Raw genomic sequence first — 22,158 nt, forward strand, 5'->3', positions numbered from 1 at the left:
ACGACAGATTAGAATACTTTGCTCTTGAAACACTTAATACCTTTCTCGCCAACAAATGGCAGAGACCAGGTGAAGACATCCATGAAGTTGGGCAGCCAGTAGGGATGGGGTGAACAGTTGAACTGTCGGATGTTCATGACATTATTTTCATATTTCAGTACAGCAGCTGTTGGGGAAGCAGAAGAGAGACAGAGTAAAATTTAACCCATCCTGTCCTGTTAATAGTTTGCTCCAAGATGATTATGCTACTTAAAGAAATATTGAATAGAATCAGATTAGGGTTTAAGGGTTAGGTTGTATTTATGACATTTGCTTAAAAGAAAAGTTATAATGTGCTACACAAATCTATGCTTACATAACAAAAAACCTTCAGAGCAATCGCAGCACAGTACTCAAACTGTCATTTTGTTTTATCGGGTGCACTGTGCAGAATATTTTCATTGCATACTGTCATAGCCATATGCACAACAATGTTTTATATACTCTCTTCAAATTACTAGTACTCATGTTCCGTGATGCTACGCAGTTTAATATTTTTTGTACATACAGTACTGTATGTTTGAGAACAGAGACAGCAAAAAATGAGACATTTAACCACTAGATGGCCTAGCTGAGGCTAGGGATTGCTGACACTGTTACATCAAGAGGGATAAAGCCACATGGAGATAGTCAGCGATGCCGACAGTCCCTCCCACGCTCCCCATCTCCCATAGCCCATAGCAACCAAGACACAGATCTGAGAACACAAACAAACGGGGGCTCCCTGATGCATTCTCACAAGCTAAATGCAGATACATTAACCCATACACTCCAGTTTGTGCTGTTGAAACCATTTTAATAGGGAAGTCATGGAGCTGTTGTAGCCCATGGTAGTCATTTTGTCAGAAGTGAAGTGTTTTTCTTCAAATCTAACCCAGATGCAGTTAAAATGGAATTGGGGCACCTCTCTTTCATGACACCAGGTTTTACTAACATACGTACGTACGTACGTACGTACGTAACATTTAATTAAACAGTAAATTCATGTCTCAAGGCTTGCCTGCCCACTTAACATAGCCATAGAAATGATATAATATATGGGGTTTTAAACAGGAATATATGTATTGGCTGGACCGCAGCAGCCACTGTAATTTTCTGTATATATTTATATTCATAGTTTAGTTTCAATCCTATATTTGTAGGGTGTTGACACAGTTGGATGCATAATGTTATAAGAGTAGCGAAGCTGCTTTAAGGAAAAGCTCAGTGCGTAGTGTGGGCTTAGCAAGTGTGTGGTCGATCGAGAGGGAGAGAGTGACTGTGGATGTTTACTACCGCCACAATTTAGCACATTGATCATACACGGTCCAGCCATATACTTGGACCTAGTCTCAGACCCATTTCTGCGATAAAAAAAACAACATTGTTACTGTGCAAAAATATGATACAGATGCAAACAGAAACTGAATCAAAGATGGGTATAAAAGGAACAGAGATATTTTCTGACCTTTGTTGTTGTAAACATCCAGGTAGTTTGGTGCTGAGAAGATGGTAATGAGGGATGGGAATCCAGTGGTCTGACTTTTACGGTACATCCGGTAGCTTCAAGGCGGTCAGGGGGAGGTAAAAAAGGCAGAGCTTGTTCTTATATATGTAAATATGTTTTTTTTGTGTTTGTGTGGATATGTGTGTCTTTTAATGTGTGTTGTGGGGATAACATACCCTGCATCTTGTGCTTCATGCGCTCGGATAATTGATAATAGGTTATTGCTCTGTAGGAACTCACATACAGCTGGATAACTGGAAAAGAGTAAATCAAAATTGGGTTTAGAGACGTCTCTGAAAATGCTTATCGGGCTATAAAATAAAAGTTATGACAAAGTACAAATCAATTCAGTTAAGCACACAATCTCACCATCACTTTCAATTTTTTTCCAATCACACAACCGAACTTCATTTAAGCTGCAGGTTACTAATTTCACATACAGTTTCACTCACCAGAAAATGAACAAAGAGTTATCACTCATAAATGCATTTATGGAAGCCTTGCTGAGGATGATGCAATGGTGTGAAAAACTAATCCAACAGCTACCTGTTGCAGTTAAAAACAAACTAACCCAGTATAAGCGGCAGTCAGAGCTTCCTGGCCCCCAGCTCTAACCTGACAGGAAATGTGCCTGAAAGGAAAGGAAGCTGCGAGGTAGCTCAAGCAAACTGAGTGTGATGCTTCACTCACACATGGCATAAGATATGCTCTATAAAATCCAATGCACCCTTTGCAACAAGACAGTCACTTTAAGCTGTCAAGTCTGATGTTGCCTCAGGACAACGTTTTGGAGAAATAATATTGTTTGTCCCACTTTTCCTGCTGCTGCTGCCCAAATTTCACAGCTCCCTTCAGCTGCCATTTTTCTTTTAGTTGATGATTGGTACTGTTTATGGTGAAATATAAATACTACTAATTTGACTGTTAGGGGCTGAATTGTTTTTTGAAATTCATATTTCACCCTATGTTGTTGCAATTGTTTTGGGTCTTCCTATGATTTTGATCCTCTCAGTTTATGATTTTGATCTTTTGAGTTTCATAAAATCTTCTTTTGTGAATTTTTTTTATCGAGATTTGTTTTTGGATTGGGATTGTTATTTCTCCACTGGCTGCATTCTGAAGTCTTCCTCCGTGTTGTTCTGGCCAGATGGACAATGAGCTGCCCCATGGGGAAAGATGATAAAAACCACATGAACTCCTATCTGACAGTTCAGACTATAGTTGCATAGTCATGGAGCAGATATGGAGCAGAATCAGATTCAGAAAGCAGTTTATTGCCACAATAGTGGAACTACATGGCATTTGCCTTGGTGATTGGGTGCATACATATAAACAAACAAACACATTAAAAATTAATAAGAATAAACAATAAATACCGAAACAGAGACAAATAAATACAAAATATTTGTTTAAGTAGTTTAAGCACTGTGTGCAATGGGCAGATGTATAGACAGGATGGAGGTTAGTGCAAAGTGTAGCGGCTGGGGGGGGAACAGGGCCTTGTTTGTGAGGCTGACTGCAGAGGGGAAGAAACTGTTTTTATGGTGTGAGGTTTTGGTCCTGATGGGCCGCAGCCTCATGCCAGAGGGGAGAGGTTCAAACAGTTTGTGTCTGGGTGAGAGGGATCAGCTGCAATCTTTCCTGCCCGCCTCAGCGTCCGGGAGGCGTACAGGTCCTGGAGAGATGGCAGATTGCAGCCAAGGGTTAGGGTTAAGGTTAGGATTAGGGTTAGCAGATGTAGGACCTGAATTTGTCTCCAAAGAAAAAATGAAAACATAAGACTGCCCAGAAAACATCAGACCTGTGTCACACAGGAGAGACGTGTTATCAGAATTGGGACACTTCAGCTGCAGTGTGAATGTAGCTTTCCATTTAGTAGCTCTCGCCACAGTTGTTATGTAATACCTAGAAGGTTGTGTTATGTCATTCAGAGACTGTATCATCCCTCCAAACTGTGTCTCCTGGGTTAGAAAAAAAGATTATAGATTACAGTTTAATTAGCTCTTTTCAAATTTTAATGGCCTCAATTTAGCAACACCTCAATCAGTCTTAGTTTTGAAAAGTCCTTTGTGATTCCTTTGTTTCTTCAAGCTGCTGTATTCCAGATATACAGTGTGTGTGTATAATATATATATATATATATATATATATATATATATATATATATATATATATATATATATATAGATTATCCTTAGATCCATCAGTCGTAAGTACAGACCTGTTAAATTATGTTGCTATCAAACATTACCTTGATTGGTTTTTAATCTGTTTTAGCTATCTTTCTAAGAAATGTATTCTTTAATGACTTTGATAATTGCTAATGAAGTCGAATGAACAAAATATTTGCTGAATAAAGCACTAATGAAGACAGCACTCACAGATGCTCTTGGTGAAAGCATTAGCCAAAAGTACCAAATGTAAAATATAAATCAGACACATCCTTGACTTCACTGCAAACACCCCAGATTTTGTTGGTTGTTGGTGCAAGCCAAGTTTCTGCACAGGCATTTAGATATTTAAAAACTTTCTTATAGTCTAAATCTGCTAATTACTGTTTGCAATGATCCACATGGACTGTATTTTCAAACTTAGACTCCACATTGTGTAATCCCCTTTTGAAGACTGACGCAGTAAAAAACAGAGATACACTGAGAGTAACCTATTCGTACAGCGCTGTAACTAACAACTATTTTTGTTATCAATTAATCTGCCAATTATTATTATTTTGGATTAATCTATTACGCTTTAGCTGTTAAAATGTCAGACAATATTTAAAACGTCCATCACAATTTCCCAGGGCCCAAGGTGACGTCTTCAAATTCCTGGTTTGTCTGACCAACAGTCAGATATTAAATTTACAGTGATAATCGAATCTGAGAAACCAACTCTTTTTAAATGATCAATCATAATGGTTGAGTTTTGTGACCATCAACAATTTTTTCCAGACCAGTAACCTACAGTACATCCTCCCTAAGCTACAATCCTCTCTTCCGGCATTTTTCTTACAGTCACTGCCATCGATGCACCCATCAAACTTTCAGAAGTGTTTAAAATATTTAAGTGCTCAAAGGTTTGTGCCGGAAGAAAAACAAGGAGACTGCTGTATCCTGAGCACCTGGCGAAACTGTGTCATCCTAGTATATCTAGGACACATGGCTAACATTCCCTTGGTGGCCAATATATAAATTACAGGAATAGCTGTGTTACACACTAACATGGATATGCTGTAACTCTTTCCACTATGGCTGACAGTACATCCTAATAGAACTGTAAAATGTTATGTAAGTCTTTCTATTAAAAACACATGTACAATACATTTCTAACTTAGAAATATATTTTTTTGCATCACACTCGTTAAAGATTTTTTTTTTGTTTCTTGTGTACAGTACTGGCACAAATGTCACATAATAACATAAAAGTAAAGATCCAACAGTACACTATGTACTAATTTATCTTTTGTCCGCTCCAACGATATTTATTGATTACTGCGATGGAACACAGTACACACACATTGCTTGCCTGCGGCTCACATTCCTTCTCTCCCCTTTGTGAAAACACACAAGTATGTGTTGGTGAGCCTGTGAGTGTGAGAGAGAGAGAGAGAGAGAGAGAGAGAGAGAGAGATGGAAGTGCTGTGTTGTGAGTGTGAAACTGAGAGTTTTTTTTTTCTTTCCCTTAAAAAAAATCCATCTGTCGGGCATCACATTCATAATCCCCCAATATAAAAACAGTTTATAACCATATTCCTAATCACTGGGCAGAATCACATTTTCCTAATTACAATCACTGCACAAAAAATTAAACTTGGTTAGTTGGTGCTTCGATATTGATAATAGTATAGTTCTGACAAGGTTGCAAAATGTAACAGAACGTGTAGCTAGTATTATATGACAATTGACTTAATACAAACCCTTGTGTTAAAGCATTACAACATCACATTATTGAAATGGATCAGTTGTGTCGCTGTCTCCAGATAAAAAGGATATATGAAGCTTTTTGTAAAACCTCTTTAAAATTCTGGAGGATTTGATTTTTTTTAATCAAAAGAGGGGGCACGAACATTTTACATTCTGACAAGAGGGAATCGGTGTTCTACAATGCATCCATTTGGTCGTTGTTAACATAAAAGTTTGATTTAATATCAAAGGAGAACCAAGAGCAGGCATGCATGGCATTTACTGTTCAAAACTCTGTACACATGGGATCTTCTACAATAAGTTACATCTATTACAAAAATTCTTCTTAGCTCTAAGGAGCAAGCAATTGCATGACTACTTGAGAGGAAAATGCTCAGTATTGATTTTATGGAACACCTGTATAGGGAGTCACATAATGCAGCCCAATGTGTGTTTGTGTGCACAGTTCATGTATTGAAAACAATCAGTCATTGTCAGTATGTAGCTTAAAGTCAAATAACTGGCTTAAAGTCAAATAACTGCACTATATGTGATTGCATTTTAATGTACACCATTTTTTTCTTAACCTGCTTATACATACTTCTATTTCAGATAGAGATTTTCTTGCATTTCCCAGGAGAATGTGGTTCTCTGTGCTGCATACATACTGTATAGTCGGCAAGAGTCATAATGATGGAGAGGTAAATTTGAGAGTGAAGGCAGAACAAAGCCATGGGGAGTTAGATGACTATTATAGCAGCATCCTCCACACATCTACAGAATAATCCTCACTAAGCTCCTCTCTCACTGTTAGAAGATGGTTTCTCACCGGTGACCATTTAACAGCAGTGAAAGGGAAGTTAAGACCCATCACCTGCTTTTATTTTTCTGTGTCAGATACTCTCCACGGGTGCTTGTAAACTCAAAGTAACAAGGTGATCTTATCTGTGGAAATATATCATGAAAACAGAAACGTCTGCACTTTAGTGTAACTATTTCTGATATTAGTTGAAGCAAAGGTCACCTTTGACACTTCTGTGCACCCACAAACACACCGAAATGAGAACTACATGTGTTATAATGTAAATCTGAACTGCAATTATTCTGCACATACTGTCAGTCATTTTGTCTTTGGTGGAGGAGTAAATCTTCCTGACTTTACTTTTTCGTGATATGAGCAGAACTGCAGCTCCCACGCAGAGGGGTCTGTATTGTTCTGAAACTTCATTAAGAAAACTCTCACAACAACTGCCAGCTAATAATTTATCTTCTCCTCACTACCACCACCTACTTCCACAGCCTCTCTTCCATCTCCCAGCAATATTAGGACAGTGCTCCTCCTTCTTTTACATGCTCATGGAGCTTGAATAGTTGCATCACAAACCCGTTCCCAATTTGTCTCGCTATTATATTTTACTCCTCTCTCTCTGCCTCTATTTTTATTTGACTCCAGGTTCACCCAGCTAATCCTTTGTCTGTAACAATCTGCTCTGTAAGTCAAAAAGATAACCTCTTCTCAAAAAACGTTGTTAACCACAAGGCAATGTGGCCCATTTATTTATACACACACACACACACACACACACACACACACACACACACACACACACACACACACACACACACACACACACTATCTATAGGCTTTAAAGATATGTTTATCTATTCATTCATTGAATCATTCAGTCTTCTTAAAGCCCATGTTGCAGGTTAACCACCACTGTTGATTAATGGGTACATAAAGTACTCAACATATGTATATCATTGTTAAAAATGTCACCAAATAGTGTTAAAGGCCAGTTTTCGCCGTTTTAGTCGTTTAGTGGGTTTTTTAACGCAATTCGGTGATGACGTCACGTTGGGGGGACGTGCCTCAGCCTAGTACTAGAACTATGGTGACTGACTGGGAGGAGGAAGAGGTGGAAGAGGTGTTTTTACTGTCAGTGAATAGCACCGAGTGAAAGTCAATGTTTTCTTTATATTTAGTGACAGTGATCATGTCGTTAGCTAGTTCAGATAAGTACTGGTAATCTAGCTAGATCTAGAAATAGAAGGCATCATGCTAGCTATGGGCTAACTTGCCAGTCAGTCCTACCTGTGAAATCCCCCGACGTTGTAACCACATTTTTGATTAGATATCTCACGTTTTGATGGACCATACTAGCTCCAGTAACAACATATTTGCCTAGTGTTCATTTATTACTTGGATGGGGATGCTGTTCGGCTTTTCAAAAGTTTAGACAGCTAGCTAAAGCTACGCCGACGTTTTGCTAACGTTAGCGCAACAGCGTTAGCCTAGACGGCTAGGTAAATATTACGACTGCCTTCATTGTTTCCTATATCTGCGTCCACGTTGTCAACATAAGACATGTGGCGTTAGTGCTCCTTTTGTACCATAATTGTATTGAAAGAAATGTTAAGCTTCGCTCCTACGAGATGGGTGGGTTTTTGTTAGCTACGTTACACACAAAGTTAACTGGCTATAGTTAGCCTGTGCTAGCGGAATTAGCTAACGTTGCGTAGCCAGCCAGCAGCTTCGGCAGTAGTTCCGGCGAGCTAACCACGACAGCTAACACATCCACAAGCGTCTCTATTTCAAACATCACTGCAGATTGACTGCTTTTAGCAGCAGAGGTTGATTGTGGGCGACAATACTGTCGTGGTTAGCTTACCGAAACTACTACCGATTGCCGAAGTTGCTGGCTGGTTACGCAACGTTAGCTAATTCCGCTAGCATACAGGCTAACTATAGCCAGTTAGCTTTGTATGTAACACATAATAAAGACACATGGACTCGGTCGAGACCAAAAGCCATATTTTGCAACCCCAGTGGCACATAGACAGTGAACAGAGACGGGGCTTTCGCATAGACTTTCGTCTGTCGTCTCCCCAACGTGACGTAGTGCAATGCATTGTGGGGGAAAAGAGAATCATTGCAAACCGCTGTTAGTACTACTAACAATAGTACTACTTTTTCGTATTTTATTCCGTTTTGTGATATCCATTGTATTTGATGTTGTTGGGTAACAGTTTAAATGTTTATTACCAACAAGCAAATTGCACAAATTCATTAGAAAATAAACCCTGCAACAAGGGGTTTAATCACATCCTCCTTTCCCATGCTATCCCATTATGCAGGGTTAAGTGTGTGTCTATTGTTTGTTTTGTTCTTTGTGGTTTTGCTCAGGTAGCAAAACATGTTTGATATCTATTAATAATTTCTAATCTTAACATCTATTTTTGATATTAAGAGTTTTGGTTGCGAGGCTTCTGTGTAACAGCCACATTTCACCCTGTACTCCAGCAATTCTCTTGAAGGATTAAATTAGATCTCATCGAGACCTTTTACTGTAATGCATGTCATTCCCGTTCCCCTATCTTCTCCTTTCTCTTAAATACACAGCTTAATGAAGCAGAAGAGGTGTGAAGAAGAAACCACCTAGTTCATGATCAACCAATACAGGATTCATTTTTTTTAGCTTACCGTATATATGAGCATTTATTGTTAAAGTATACACAGTGTGAGTAGCAAGCTTTCATTTATTTTCCTACTACTACTAGACCTGTAACGAGCCACATGGGTCAAGCTAATGGGATCAGTGCAGTGTATGATAGGCACTTGATGTGGGTGATTGCTCGCAATGCAAGATGGCATAAACACAAAATTTCAGACCACTGAATGCATTAAAGCAACTCTGCAATGTATCATTTAGTAAATTTGGATTTTAATGCAGTTAAGTATCTAAGTATGGACAATAACAGTGTTATAAAGTTATTATAATCCAGAATGACTGAAGTTGCTGCAGGAAAGAAGTAGAAAAAGAAACTGCTCACCTGTAGAAGTAAGAGCAGCCTCGCACTGTGTTGTGGCTGAAATATTCCTGGGTTTTCTCATTGCCAAAATCCTCCAGAGGATCAGACCATAGCAGGTCACACATGGGCCCAAAAGCCGGCGGCTCCTTGAACCGATCCAACTTAACATAAAAAAGCAGAAATGCCAGTTTTAACAACTTTTTTTTAAAACAACCAACGTACAGTAAGGCTTGGTGGCAGTATGTTGTTACCTTTTTAATGTCATCTAAGGTGTGTATTTCAGGTGAGAGCCCACCATGGACACACAGAAACTGTTGGTTCATGAGTGCAGCCAGGGGAAGGCAGTCAAATGCATCCATACACGAGTCGTACACCTGCTCTGAGTACTTGATTTTACCTGACAGAAGACAGACGTGTAATCAGCGGCATCAATTCTCTCAGATATAACACAATATGTACATCAAAAGAATCAGAAACAGTTTTACTGGACAAATATGTTTGCACATAAAATTAAATATTGCATGTTGGTTTGTTCTTGTGAGACATCTTTATAGAACTACACAAAATTACAAAACTAGTACAGTAAGGAGAAAGTAGATGCATTTTGCTAGATCTAAATTTTCAATTGTTCACAGACAAATCCATTCAACTTTTTTTGTGCCATCATACAGAATTAACTTGACAGTCAACAGAAAGGTGCATTACCAAAAGTGCTCCAGGCTACACATGAAATTAGCAAGACACAGAGAGAAAGATATATAAACAATAAAAAACAATATGATAAACACTTATATGTACTCACATTCTTGTTTGAAGGTGAAATACTCTGTCAAATGTCTACATTCATGATTTCCACGAAGTAAAAATAGTGTCTTTGGATAGAGGATTTTCAGCGACCAGAGGTATAAAACACACTGTCAAAACACACACATGAACAAAGTATTATTCCATGCAACAAGCTGTATAACTTATGTTATAGTGATAGTATATAAAGCTTTCTGCAGTTTATTTCCCCCATGACATACTTAATGATATTCTGATGGTTTTACCTCAATACTGAAGTAGCCACGGTCCACGTAGTCCCCAAGGAACAGGTACCGTGTTGTGGCTGGTGATCCTCCCACTTCAAACAGCTTCATCAGATCAAAGAATTGCCCATGGATGTCACCACAGACTGGAAAACAACGAAAGGACAGCAAACGTTACGGAATCAAAGAATTTGATTCACCATCTTTGTCTGCATCTCGGTGTTTTGCATGTAAGTGTGCACATCCATCTTCTTGTTTTTTGCATGTGTGATGGCGGAAAAAACCCCCAACACATTTCTCATGTTCAGCACAGGTCTGTAGTATCATTTGGCTATTTTGACCTATTCCATTCAGTGAAACAATTACAATAGCCTCACTATGGGTTGATACAACTCTCAAACCTCTTGTAGCTTATGAAACACACTCACAAATAATTGGATACAGTTGTATTGTTATGAAGCTAAAAATCAACAATGTTTTTCTTCCAATAAAAGGCGCCTGCATTTGTAAGGAGAGCCAGAGATCCATTTCTTTTATCTATTGGTTCGAAGACAGAAAACAAAAGAGACAGTAGAGAATATTCTGGCAGGATGGCATGGCAGTACAGAGTAGTATCAGAGGTATCACTTTCTATCAGAGGTGTCTATCTTCTTCTCATGCTCACAGGTTAGCTTTATAAATAGACAGGTGGGCAGGCAGTGCAACTACATGGAGATGTTTGTGTTAATATCTGTATCTCAACAGTCAGTTAATTTATATTGTTTAAAGGTGACATATTGTGATCATAACTGCTGTTGCTACTATCAGGATATCAAAGTAGTAAACTTACAATCAAGTACAATGTCCAGTGAATTGTAGATGTTATGTAACCATAAACGCATGCCATAAATAACAAAAGCTACATATGTTATACACAATAAAAAAGAGCATATTGTATGCTAGTTTAAACACGTTACAGCTATTTGCATGTCAACATTTCTTCATTATTACTCTGGATTATTGTAATAACAGGCTAACCCTGCCCCAACACACTTCACAACTCCTTTAATGGAGAAGGTAACATTGTCACTATTAAGAAAAGCATTTGTTATTCTATTATCTGCTGAGTCTTTGGCCCCTCCAATATGTCTATACATTGTGTCAAGTAGGACCAAGATGGACTTCACTTTTAACAGTCAGCAGAGCAACAGAAAAGACTATGAAAATAATATTCCTGCATATTCATATTCCTACAGCAAGAATATATATTTAATCTACAATTACAGCCACACTGCCAGTATTAAAACATCTAAAGAGGAATATAATGGTATGAATATTTCTTGTCCTCATCTTATTGAGATATTGCTACGGTCTTTGGCTGAAAGGCCTTTGTCCTCCACAGAGAACTGAGAAGCTCTCACCTCAAAGAGGTAGAAAAAGCTCAAGCCCGCAGGGGAGATACATACTTTTTTCGCAGTGAACACCATGGCCCTGGAGTGCAAACTACATCTCATTTCCTTACTGCCTTCAATTTTTCATTATCATCTTCCTCTGTCTCCTTCTCTCCTACTCATCCTCCATCTCCTCTCTCTTTTCTGTCTCCCCTATCAGCTCCACAGTGGCCTTCGCCCACTCAAAGCTTAGAGCAATGTGAGTGGGAGACTGCTTGTGTGACTAAAGCAATCAAACACACATGCGCACACACACACACGCACACACACACAAACACACACACACACACACACACACACACACACACACACACACACACACGCAAACACCCATGGAACACATCCATGCAAGTAAAGATTCACAAGTGCATAAATTCTTCATAATATATGACTACACACACACACACACACACACACACACACACACACAGCTGCAGAGACATTCAAACACAACTCAAGCTCACAAAGACATGAAACAGACCTCTACACTCACAAATGCCCGTACACAATACTCAGTTCATCATCCATATTTCATGCTTAATACATATAGCCTTCATTTTCCCGATACCAGTCAAGATGAGAAGCCTGAGACGTCTCTTCAGGTCAATGTGCATTTCATCCATTTATCACCTTTCTTTTAGCTAAACACTGTACTTGCTTTCAATCAAGACAATTAAGCTGATGGGAAGCTAATTACATGTATATTTAATATCACACAGTTTTGGGTGAAGCTGAATGACATGATAAAAATAAACAGAACATATGATTGTGGCCTCATAATGCACCAAAATCAAATGTCCACAGTGCAAAGTATTTATGGGAATTTCATGAATGTATCAAAGAATAGAAATATGTTACTTTGATTTGAGCAAAATGGCCAGGATTGTATATATTTTGAATTCTTTTTTAAGATTTCTTGATTAGCAACAGTGAGACCGACAGCCAATAAACATGGGAGGGAAAGAGTTTCGACATTCACCAAAAGTCCATGTTGGAATCAAACCATGGAACATCGTGGCTACATTGTATAAAGTCCAACCACTGCCAGGACAACCCAGTTTTTTTTCTTCTTACTTTTACCACAGGACACCCCAATGAAACTCTTTCATTAATTTAACAAAAGAAGCGTGTAAGCCTAAATGTTGCTGAAACACAAGCAGCCATAAAAGTGTGCAACCTAAAATTGACAAAGCTTCAATTTGAATAAAATCAATTTGAGTTTTTGACACTCAAATAGATAAGCATTTCACTCGGTATAAAAAAAAAAATTTATTAACATTTTATACCAATACCTACTAGCACCTTTTAGTTTGCCAATTTTCTCAATTCATTAGCTTAGTATTGGCTAAATATGTATTTTTGTTTTTAAAGTTTTTAAATACTCGGGATAGAATTATTTTGTGTCTGGTTTAAGAACATAACTAAAACACACTGAGCAAGGCACAGGTCATAAAAAACAGAGATAACTAAGGATGTTAAAGGCCCTGAACACCCATACAGGTGTTTTCAGTTAATGTGGCTGATTGGGCCTCTTCCCAGGACTGTGTGGGTGTGGTTAGACTGATTGAGTGACATCTTCATGAGTCCCCTGTTAGTGCTGTTGCACCTGTTAGGGTGGGACAAATGACAGCTGTATAATTCTTATTGGTAGAAAGAATTTATCTTTGAAGTTCCCATCAAAGCTCAGGCCCACCTTCAACCTGAGCAGAGTCACATCAGCCAGAATATCTGAAAACACCTGTGTGGGTGTTCAGAGGCTTTACGTTTCTGTATGGGAGGGGCGGAATCATTTTAACTGTTCTGCGCTAAAGCGAAGCAAAGGCTCATGGGTAAAAGAATGTTCTGAATGTTTTTGTCCTATTTAAAGTGTGTTTTAATAAGGTTCTGTTAATGTTTTGGGTGTTCATTTATGTTATCTGGGTTTTAGTTTTGTATGTTTGATTTAGTGTTCATGTTTAGCTACATTTATTGTTGCACCATGACTGAGACCCAGATGGGGGCTGATGAGGTCTGGGCAGTGAGACATGGTAGAGATTATATACAGATTGTAACTTGTATCTTGAGTGGAATTGTCTATTCAAGACATTGCAGTGAAAAACTACAATAGTTCTTCCATATTGTGTCCTTTTATTTAATGGAACAAATGAATTGGATACATTGTTTTTAAAATCAGGCTGTCATAAAGGAAAAACAATAGTTATATATTCCTTAGTTAGTGATGACTTAATGAGCCTAAGGTTTTTAATTGTTATGTTTCTTTGCATGTTTAAAGCTATAGTGTGTAGTTTTGGTCTCCCCCATGAGAAATTCTAAGTAATGAGAACAAAACTGTCGGCGCATCCACATGGTACAAGCCTTCTGTGATCGCGCATCACCCCTCCTCCACGCAGCTGCTAGTAGCCAAGGAGGACACAGAGGATTAAAAAAACATGATGGACTCTTCAGAAGAGGTCATTATCTTCACTCGGTTTTCTGAGCGCAAAAGTTGCCAGACGACACCAGTTTCTGAACATAGACATACTGAGAAATACAGAGAGAGTTTTGTTGAGCTGAGGTCTTAATTAGCTTTGTAGCAACTCATTTGGCAATAGCTTGAATGTAACGGACGTTTATTAATATAAAAAATTTACACACTAAAGCTTTAACATGCTTATTTTAGACAACATGGCTCCAGAAAAAAATAATGTATGTTTACTAATGATTTTTAGTAATGACTACTAATGTAAACTTGATTTGTCTAGTGCATCAACTAACCGCTCTGTGTTAATACAACTTGACCTGTTAAGTTTCACCTTGTGTAAAAACTTTAAGGTAACGGGTTTCCACGCAAATTTCTAGTAAAGGCAACTAATTTGGGATAACAGTGCAGAATCTTCATTCATAATTTTAATTCATATTTTTCTTTTTACTTACCTTTTACCTTGATTTATGTTTATGTTGCTGGTTCACTAAAATAAAACTGGGTCTTTTACTAAGTTACACAAGTGTTGAGCAGGATTAGCCAGAATGTGGTTTCTTTAGTTAACTTAAAAAGAAAGACCCAATAATGCTCTCCTCGGAGTCAAAGCACCACAGTAGTACACTCTACTTGAAAAGCCTCACCCAAAAAGGAACCAGTGATTTAGTGTTTGATGAGAGGACTTATAATGAGAGATTCAGTATAAGAGATTCAGTATACTGAAATGCTGTTGGTCTATTTCACTTATATGACAAGATAATGATGATTCTACCTGAAAGTGACAGTTTCCTGCTGTAAGAACTTACATTCATATGGATACAGTATCTCTTATGTGATTTCATCTTTGCTTGTGCTCCAGTCAGGTGCCCTGTTTATTTTTGTACTACAGGTACAAACAAAAGCATCATTTGGTTCAGGCATTCATTTCCCCCTTAGGATAAATTGTATTTTATCCTGACTATACCCTAACTTTTTCATCTAGTGCCACCATCAGGTCAACATTTTAAGTTGTCTAATACTTTAGTTTATGACCAAATACCTGCAAAACTAAGAACATTATCTTTACCTTCACCTGCTCCACCTTTGGTTAGTGCTAATTAGCAAATGTTAGCATGCAACACGCTAAATTGAGATGGTAAATATTATAATCATACCTGTTTTACGTCATCATGTTAACATTATCATTGCTGCAAGCATGGCTGTAGACTCACTTATTAAGGTAAATGATACAAAGCAATTATACACATGACCATGACTTTTCTCTAAGCAGGGCTTTACTGTCCCACCTTGTTACACAAAAGTCAACATTTTGTAATAATAAAGAGCATTTACTCACAGATTAAAGGGTCACATTAGTCCAATAAAGTCAGCTGCAAATTCAACGTAGAAAACTAAACTATTATTTTAAAGCTGCAGTACTTGATTTGTTGGCCACTTAGGAGCAAACAAACTCCACAACAAGCTAACAAACCCACAAGGTTTTGTATCAATTTGGATACTTTTGTGAGTACACTGTGTACACTATGTACTCACTTGTGTAGTGTGTACATTTTGACATGGTAGTGTTGTCTCAAATCACGCATGGCCGTTATGCAATGACTGGAAATCACTCTTCTTCTTCTTCTTCTTCTTCTTCTTCTTCTCTTTAATGGTAAATTGCAGCCAGGCGGAGCATTATATTACCTATTATATCACCTATTGTTGCCAGACAAAATATATACCGGCTTGTTTACTCACTATATGACTACAAAATAGTGGTGACTTCTTGAAAAGAACACAAGTATTAATTACATTTGTATAGTTCGGTTTTCGCCGTTTCAATTGTAAACGCTGCAGCTTTCTTGCATGCCATATTCACAAGTTAAAAAATATGTTGGTGGTGCCGTAGCTTCTGCTACATAGCAAAGACGGTGACCGTTGAGGGAGAGTAGTGTCCAGCATTCCACACTCAATGTTTTGAGTGCAGCATCCAGGTACTCGTAGTACACTCCATTTGGCCATACTTTGTTAGTGTGCACGCACTATATTAGGGCTGCCACCTCTTAGTCGATTAGTCGACTAATCGGTCGTTTTGGTCTTAGTCGACTAAGATTTCTTTAGTTGATGACGCATTTTTTATGCTTATTCATGCTTAATTACTCATTTCCAAGAAACTTATGAGCACATTTCTGGTAAACACAAGATTTAAAGTGGTGCTTTTGCAGGATTAATTGTGGAGAAACTCAGTTTTACAGATGGTTAATTAACTACATTTATATTGTGCTTTTCTAGTCTTAATCATCTCTCAAAGAGCACAGCTCTGTCGATTACATCAACTAATCGATTAATCGACAAAATCATATAAGTGTTAGTCGACTAAGAATTTCTTTAGTCGAGGACAGCCCTACACTATATACTCATAATAGCAAGTAGCAAAAGTAGATAGTACAAAAGTGCATGATTTGAGACACAATCAAAGTCTGACTAAAGTGTTGGCAAACAATTACCTTCTTACACATCCAGCAGACATGGAGCAACACAAACATTAATTTGGAGACGTGTCTCTGAACATTCTGAATATTCACTTCTGAAAAAAAAATCTTTGAAATATCACTCTTGGGGACTACTTCAGTATCAAGGTAGCTGCTAAACTTTTTTCAACCAGTGCTACATGCTGAATTTTGCTGATAACCGCAATGTCCCCAGTTCTATTCAGGTCTAGTCTGTGTCTATGTCATACTCTTCACTTGTTTCCTGTATGTCTCTATCAATTGTCCAAACATAAAAAACAAACAGACAAACAGTAAGGCAAGGTCACACAACCACAGACCAGACTCTATATCCTCATTGATATAAATGGGGTGGAGAAAATATCAGAAACGCCTTTCAGTATAATGCAATACAATTCAACAGCACCACAAACCACAGCCTTCAAAATGACCTGTGAGTTGAATCAACACCTCTCCGAAACAACAAACTGAACATTAAAAACATCAGAAATTAGATTACTTATTACAGGGCTGCTGTATTAGGCTGCATTAATATTAGCTAGGTGTGAATTTGTTTTCCTTAGATAATATATACTGTATATATATATATATATATATATATATATATATATATATATATATATATATATATATATATATTTGTAGAATACATATAAGGGCTGCTGTATTAGGCTGCATTAATATTAGCTAGGTGTGAATTTTTTATAGTATAGTATATAATGTATATATGTATTTGTAGAATAAACATAAACGTGCTGACACGCGTTTATGGTGTTAGCAGTTAAAGTGGTTAAGAGGAATACATCGTAGATATTGTAAATTGTATTAGCTTTAGTCTGTGAGTCGTCCATCCATGTGTGCGTTCATAAATGTGAGTAGACTGGTAGAAATATAGATATGTATTTGGGTGTGTTAAGTTTATATTGACGTTTATATGTTCTAAGATGGTCAGTTACATTAGCATAAAAGTCCTAGCCTGGGAAAACCCTGACGAACTTTCGGCAAATTTGAGATTTGCTCCACAAGTCAGTCTGGCCAAGAGCCCATTCATAACCATTTCCAATTTTTCCAAATCGAGGCACCAATCACAACCGTTGAGGTGGACTTTACACGATGACAATAGCGCAGCGACGGCAGAGCAGCTTTTTGTTTACATTCAACATGACGGCCACCAAAGCACAGCAACCCATTGATGCCACTGTCGCTGCTACGTCACCCGGATGCGCCAGGTAAATATTGGTAATAGGGTTAATACCTGTGACTGGTGCCTCAATGTCCAGTATAGTTTTCTCCTGACGCAGGATAGCTGCTCCCTCGCTGACGATTCGAAGTGCCACAGCTTCTTCTACACGGCCCTCCTTGGTGAGGTGGGCCTTCAGGAGATCCACACGAGGTTTCCCTTCGCAGTCAAACACTTCCTTAATTGTAAGGCGGTGGCTCAGGGGGAAGGGGACAGCTGAGGACAGAGCACAGGCACATGGTGACATTTAAACAGAGGGGACATCACGGTAACTATGGCTGTTAATGCCATCAAGAATACAATTCTTGATTATAGTTGTTTTGCACTGATGTGAAAGAATAATGGCAAAAACCACTCCGGAATGATACAGACAACATATCAAGGAATTCATGCAGAAATTCTATTTGAGAAAACCACATCTATGTTTTGCCTGCAGGCATTATTGTGCTGCTGCTGCATCCATCTCTGTTGACTTACAGTAAACGTCTTTGGCATGAAAACCTTTATCATAAACATGGCTTTGCTTAATATGCATAAAGTATGAGAAGCCATTTGCAAATTTATATTAGCAGGAATACCTTAATTTATTCAGAAATATATGTCAAACACTATTATTCCTTACAGATGATTATATGTACAAATTAGTTATTTTTTTTAAAATGGTGGGTCAGAGATGCTAATCACTCCGCAGTTATTTGTGCAGTGTGTTTTACATGTGTTGCATGTCAATTCTTATATTATTTTATGTCAATAATATCTATTTGTAAAGAAAACAATTAAATACAACATACCTTACTTAAAATATAAATTTAAATTGTATATAAACAGCAGCTGGATCAGTAACTGGAATTGACGCACAACAAACTGTCAGCTACTAACAGTTATTCCAGTACAGATGTGTGGTTACTTGCTAAGTATTTTCTGAGTGCTGGATAAAACTCAGCTAACATCTAAGCACTCTATTCATCCAGCACTCTCCCTGGATTGCTAAAGCCCGTGGCCATTAAAATGCACCAGCTACCTTCCCGACAGACTGCCTGTGAAACTGTGAAATCCAACCACAGATCATTACTTCAGTGGCAGAAAAGGTTATTTATTAGATCTGGTGCTGATCTCTGTGTACTGTGACTACAAGCTTTGAAGGACCATGTATTGGCATTAATCTACAGATCATCTGGCTTAACACAGAAAACTCTTTCTAATTATAAATAATTCAGATGAAAGGAAAAATAAGTCACATAAAGTCCAGTTTCAAAATTCATTAGAATAAGAAGACACACACACACACACACACACACACACAAACACACACACGATAAACTGTGTGAGAAAAGGAACAAAAGAATGGTGCCAAATCAGCAGCTGCAGCAGAGCAGAAGATGCTCAGTAGTCAGCTGACACTCTGTAAACATACATGTTGAAACATTCACTAGTCAAGTGTCAAGGGTGCGTGGGGGGTGTGGTCGCACCTAGGCCAGGGTTTGCAGTTAGTAAACAGTACAAAAATGCACCAAATTGAAATAAAACAAAGGATGACATCATTATTGATTATGGTTAAGGTTAGCATTATTGTACCTCGGCTTAGTTAAAAAAAAGGTTGCATCTTCCTTAAATACCGATTTACCATCCAGCGAGCACGCTAAGTGGCCTAAATAAAACGAATATGTTGTGTTTCCAACAGGTGCATTCTGGGACTACCTTAAAATGCTAAATGCTAAAATACTTATGGTGGATCCTCCAGCGGTGACTTCTATATTTGCTTAGGAATTCTTACCTTCATTTAGGTGTTTGAGGCCTTTCTGCTGTTTGTGACAATAATCCCCGTCAAAGCTGTGACTGCTTTAGATCAAAACATTTTGAATTTGAGAAGCACAATGGGACCAGAGACGCTGAGTGGACTTGTAATATTATGCTTTGAGAATGACCAAGCAGAGAAGTTTCACCGAGAGCAAATTGAGGAGGACTTTGCAGTGCACAAGACTTGCAGAATGATGTTCAGCCAGGTGAGTAGGGTACAACAACAACACTTCAGAGGAGGACGTCAACAACCACTGCGTTGCCTAGAAACGTGTTGTTGTGTGTGTTGCACTTTGTAATATATTGTGTTTACATCTCTGTGTTGGCTGCCTTGCTGAAGCTTTATTCTGTTATTAAAGTGGCAGGTTACTTAATATCCTATTAAGCCTTATAATGCTTGTTGCAACCGCCGCAGTGTCCATAGCTCTTTTTATTTATTGTTGGTCATTTTTGTGTAATTGTCTGATATTTTGTCCTCTTTTCTGGTTAACTCTTTTAAGGCTATACTGAGAAAGGTGGTTGTATATTTAAAATTGATAATGAGTTCTATGCATAGGATGCAAATTTCTGTCTGTAAGGAATTTATTGTTTAGATATAAGGGCTTGGTGGCATGAGGTTGTTTCCCTACTGTGAGACAATATTGTGCATGTTAATGCACTTTATTTTGTAGCCTAAAGGTGGTCTTTAATTTAATAGTTCTATCATATAACATTATCGTCATCTTATACCACCCCCTCCCCTTTTAAAACGTAACTCAGAAATGTTTACTCTGACTTTTTACTTTAATTTGAGTAGTTTTAGTAAAATATTCTAGTACTTTACTAGTACATCCCTGCACATATTATGTACACATGAAACAAGACATCAGCAGCAGTATATTCAGGAGTAGGCTAATGGTATGCTTGCAAGATTTGTGCAGTGCATAGCAAACAGGGCCACTCAGCAGTGCCAAATGAAGAGAAGACAAAGGAAGAGTCTCAAAGCTCAGGCTTAAACCGAACATGATCAACATGCTCTTTAATAATGAATGCTTGACTAGAGAAATCTCCTCAAAGTCGCTGCTCCTGGGATAATGAGGCGGACCCCAGCAAGTGTATAAAGAATGTTCACGGTGTGCAGTGTGTATCTGTGATGGCGATGTGTGCTTTGACACTTTACCACCAGCTAGTATCAACTCAGCACTGTCACCATTCAAGTTTTAGTTAGGTTAATGGCAATGTTTGGCTGCCTGACAGCATGGCGATACAACTTGGCAAAATACATCTCAAATGCAGTGATGAATTACCTTAAATTGAGAGGAAGTAGATGAGCCAGTGAGCTATAAAAACACTGCCTAAAATAAGTATCTTAAAACAGTCAGAACTGGAAGGCCAAAATGTATTGCTATATGTACTGTAATTGACATTACATGAATGTAAAATGCAGAAACTTAATTCAACATGAACTGATTATACTTTTTATTCAAACTGCTGGCACTTTTTTACCAGTAACATGAACTGAAATAGAGCCACATCCAGATGCTTTGAAAAGGACATAACACTTAGCTTCTTTATGCAGAATGGAGCAACAAAGGATTAAGCCCACTAATAACAAAACAATCCAAAAAGCAACCCAGATACTAGACAAATGATCTTCAACAATGCATTTTGCAGACACATACATATGTAGACTCAAATGTACAAGTCCACTGAAATAGATGTATGGTGAGATGAGATGAGATGAAAAGCTGACTTCTGCTCAGCACCAGAGCAGAGTTGAACTACGAAATACAGTATGTTGCTGGGCAACAGCAGCAGCAGCAGCAGCTGACTGTTGGAGTACAGCCAGTGCCCCCACGGAAAACTGCAATTTGCATTAGAGATTCACAGAGATGCTGTTGGAAATGCTCATGCGGTAGACACACATCAATTTTTTCCGATCACATTGATGAATATGAGCCTGTAATGTACACTTTTTTATGCCAAAACACATTTTCCTAGGAATGGTATCTCCATACTGCAAGCTCGAAAAAAATGAAAGCGCATTTTATGTTGCTAATGAGCAACCTTGGGTTCAGTCAGGAAATGGCTTCATCTGATTGGACTAACTAGACAGTGTGCATTTATAAGAGGTCCAATTAACATACAGTCTACAGACCCAAGTGTCAAGCTTTTAGCATATGTTGTGTTGCTTTCTTTCCACCCACCCCCTACAGCTCCACCAGCTGCTTTATGCAGATGTTTGAAGGGTTATGTACCTCCCGACCAATGTTAAATGTTTAGATCGAAGCAGACCTGTTCTGCTAAACCCAACTATTGCGCCATCGTAACCATTGATAAACTATTATCAACATAAGTGTGAACCAATTTGCATGTTTGCTACTGAAAGCTAGAGTGAATGTTTTAGCCTGATGCAAGGCCTGTTGAGTTTAAAGCTGACATATCATGCCTCAGTGCAGTGCTTCTCATATTGTTGCATAATTGCTTATTTAAAGAAACT

At 38.1% G+C, this 22,158-nt stretch overlaps 1 protein-coding gene across 2 annotated transcripts in view; it reads right to left on the reverse strand.

Annotated features, from left to right (window-relative positions):
* Positions 1 to 22,158, reverse strand: part of LOC116064701 (serine/threonine-protein phosphatase 2B catalytic subunit alpha isoform-like) — a 31,336-nt gene that overhangs the window by 6,046 nt on the left and 3,132 nt on the right. For both annotated transcript variants that reach the window (XM_031319885.2, XM_031319884.2), the window contains exons 2-9: positions 17,898 to 18,098; positions 10,287 to 10,411; positions 10,040 to 10,151; positions 9,489 to 9,634; positions 9,259 to 9,398; positions 1,702 to 1,779; positions 1,487 to 1,581; positions 41 to 166 (exon numbers count right to left, since the gene is read on the reverse strand). In XM_031319885.2, coding sequence (XP_031175745.1) covers positions 41 to 166; positions 1,487 to 1,581; positions 1,702 to 1,779; positions 9,259 to 9,398; positions 9,489 to 9,634; positions 10,040 to 10,151; positions 10,287 to 10,411; positions 17,898 to 18,098 — 1,023 coding nt within the window. The remainder of the gene's footprint in view (positions 1 to 40; positions 167 to 1,486; positions 1,582 to 1,701; positions 1,780 to 9,258; positions 9,399 to 9,488; positions 9,635 to 10,039; positions 10,152 to 10,286; positions 10,412 to 17,897; positions 18,099 to 22,158) is intronic.

Source organism: Sander lucioperca, chromosome 13 (genome assembly GCF_008315115.2).
Source record: "Sander lucioperca isolate FBNREF2018 chromosome 13, SLUC_FBN_1.2, whole genome shotgun sequence".
NCBI classification, from domain to species: domain Eukaryota; kingdom Metazoa; phylum Chordata; class Actinopteri; order Perciformes; family Percidae; genus Sander; species Sander lucioperca.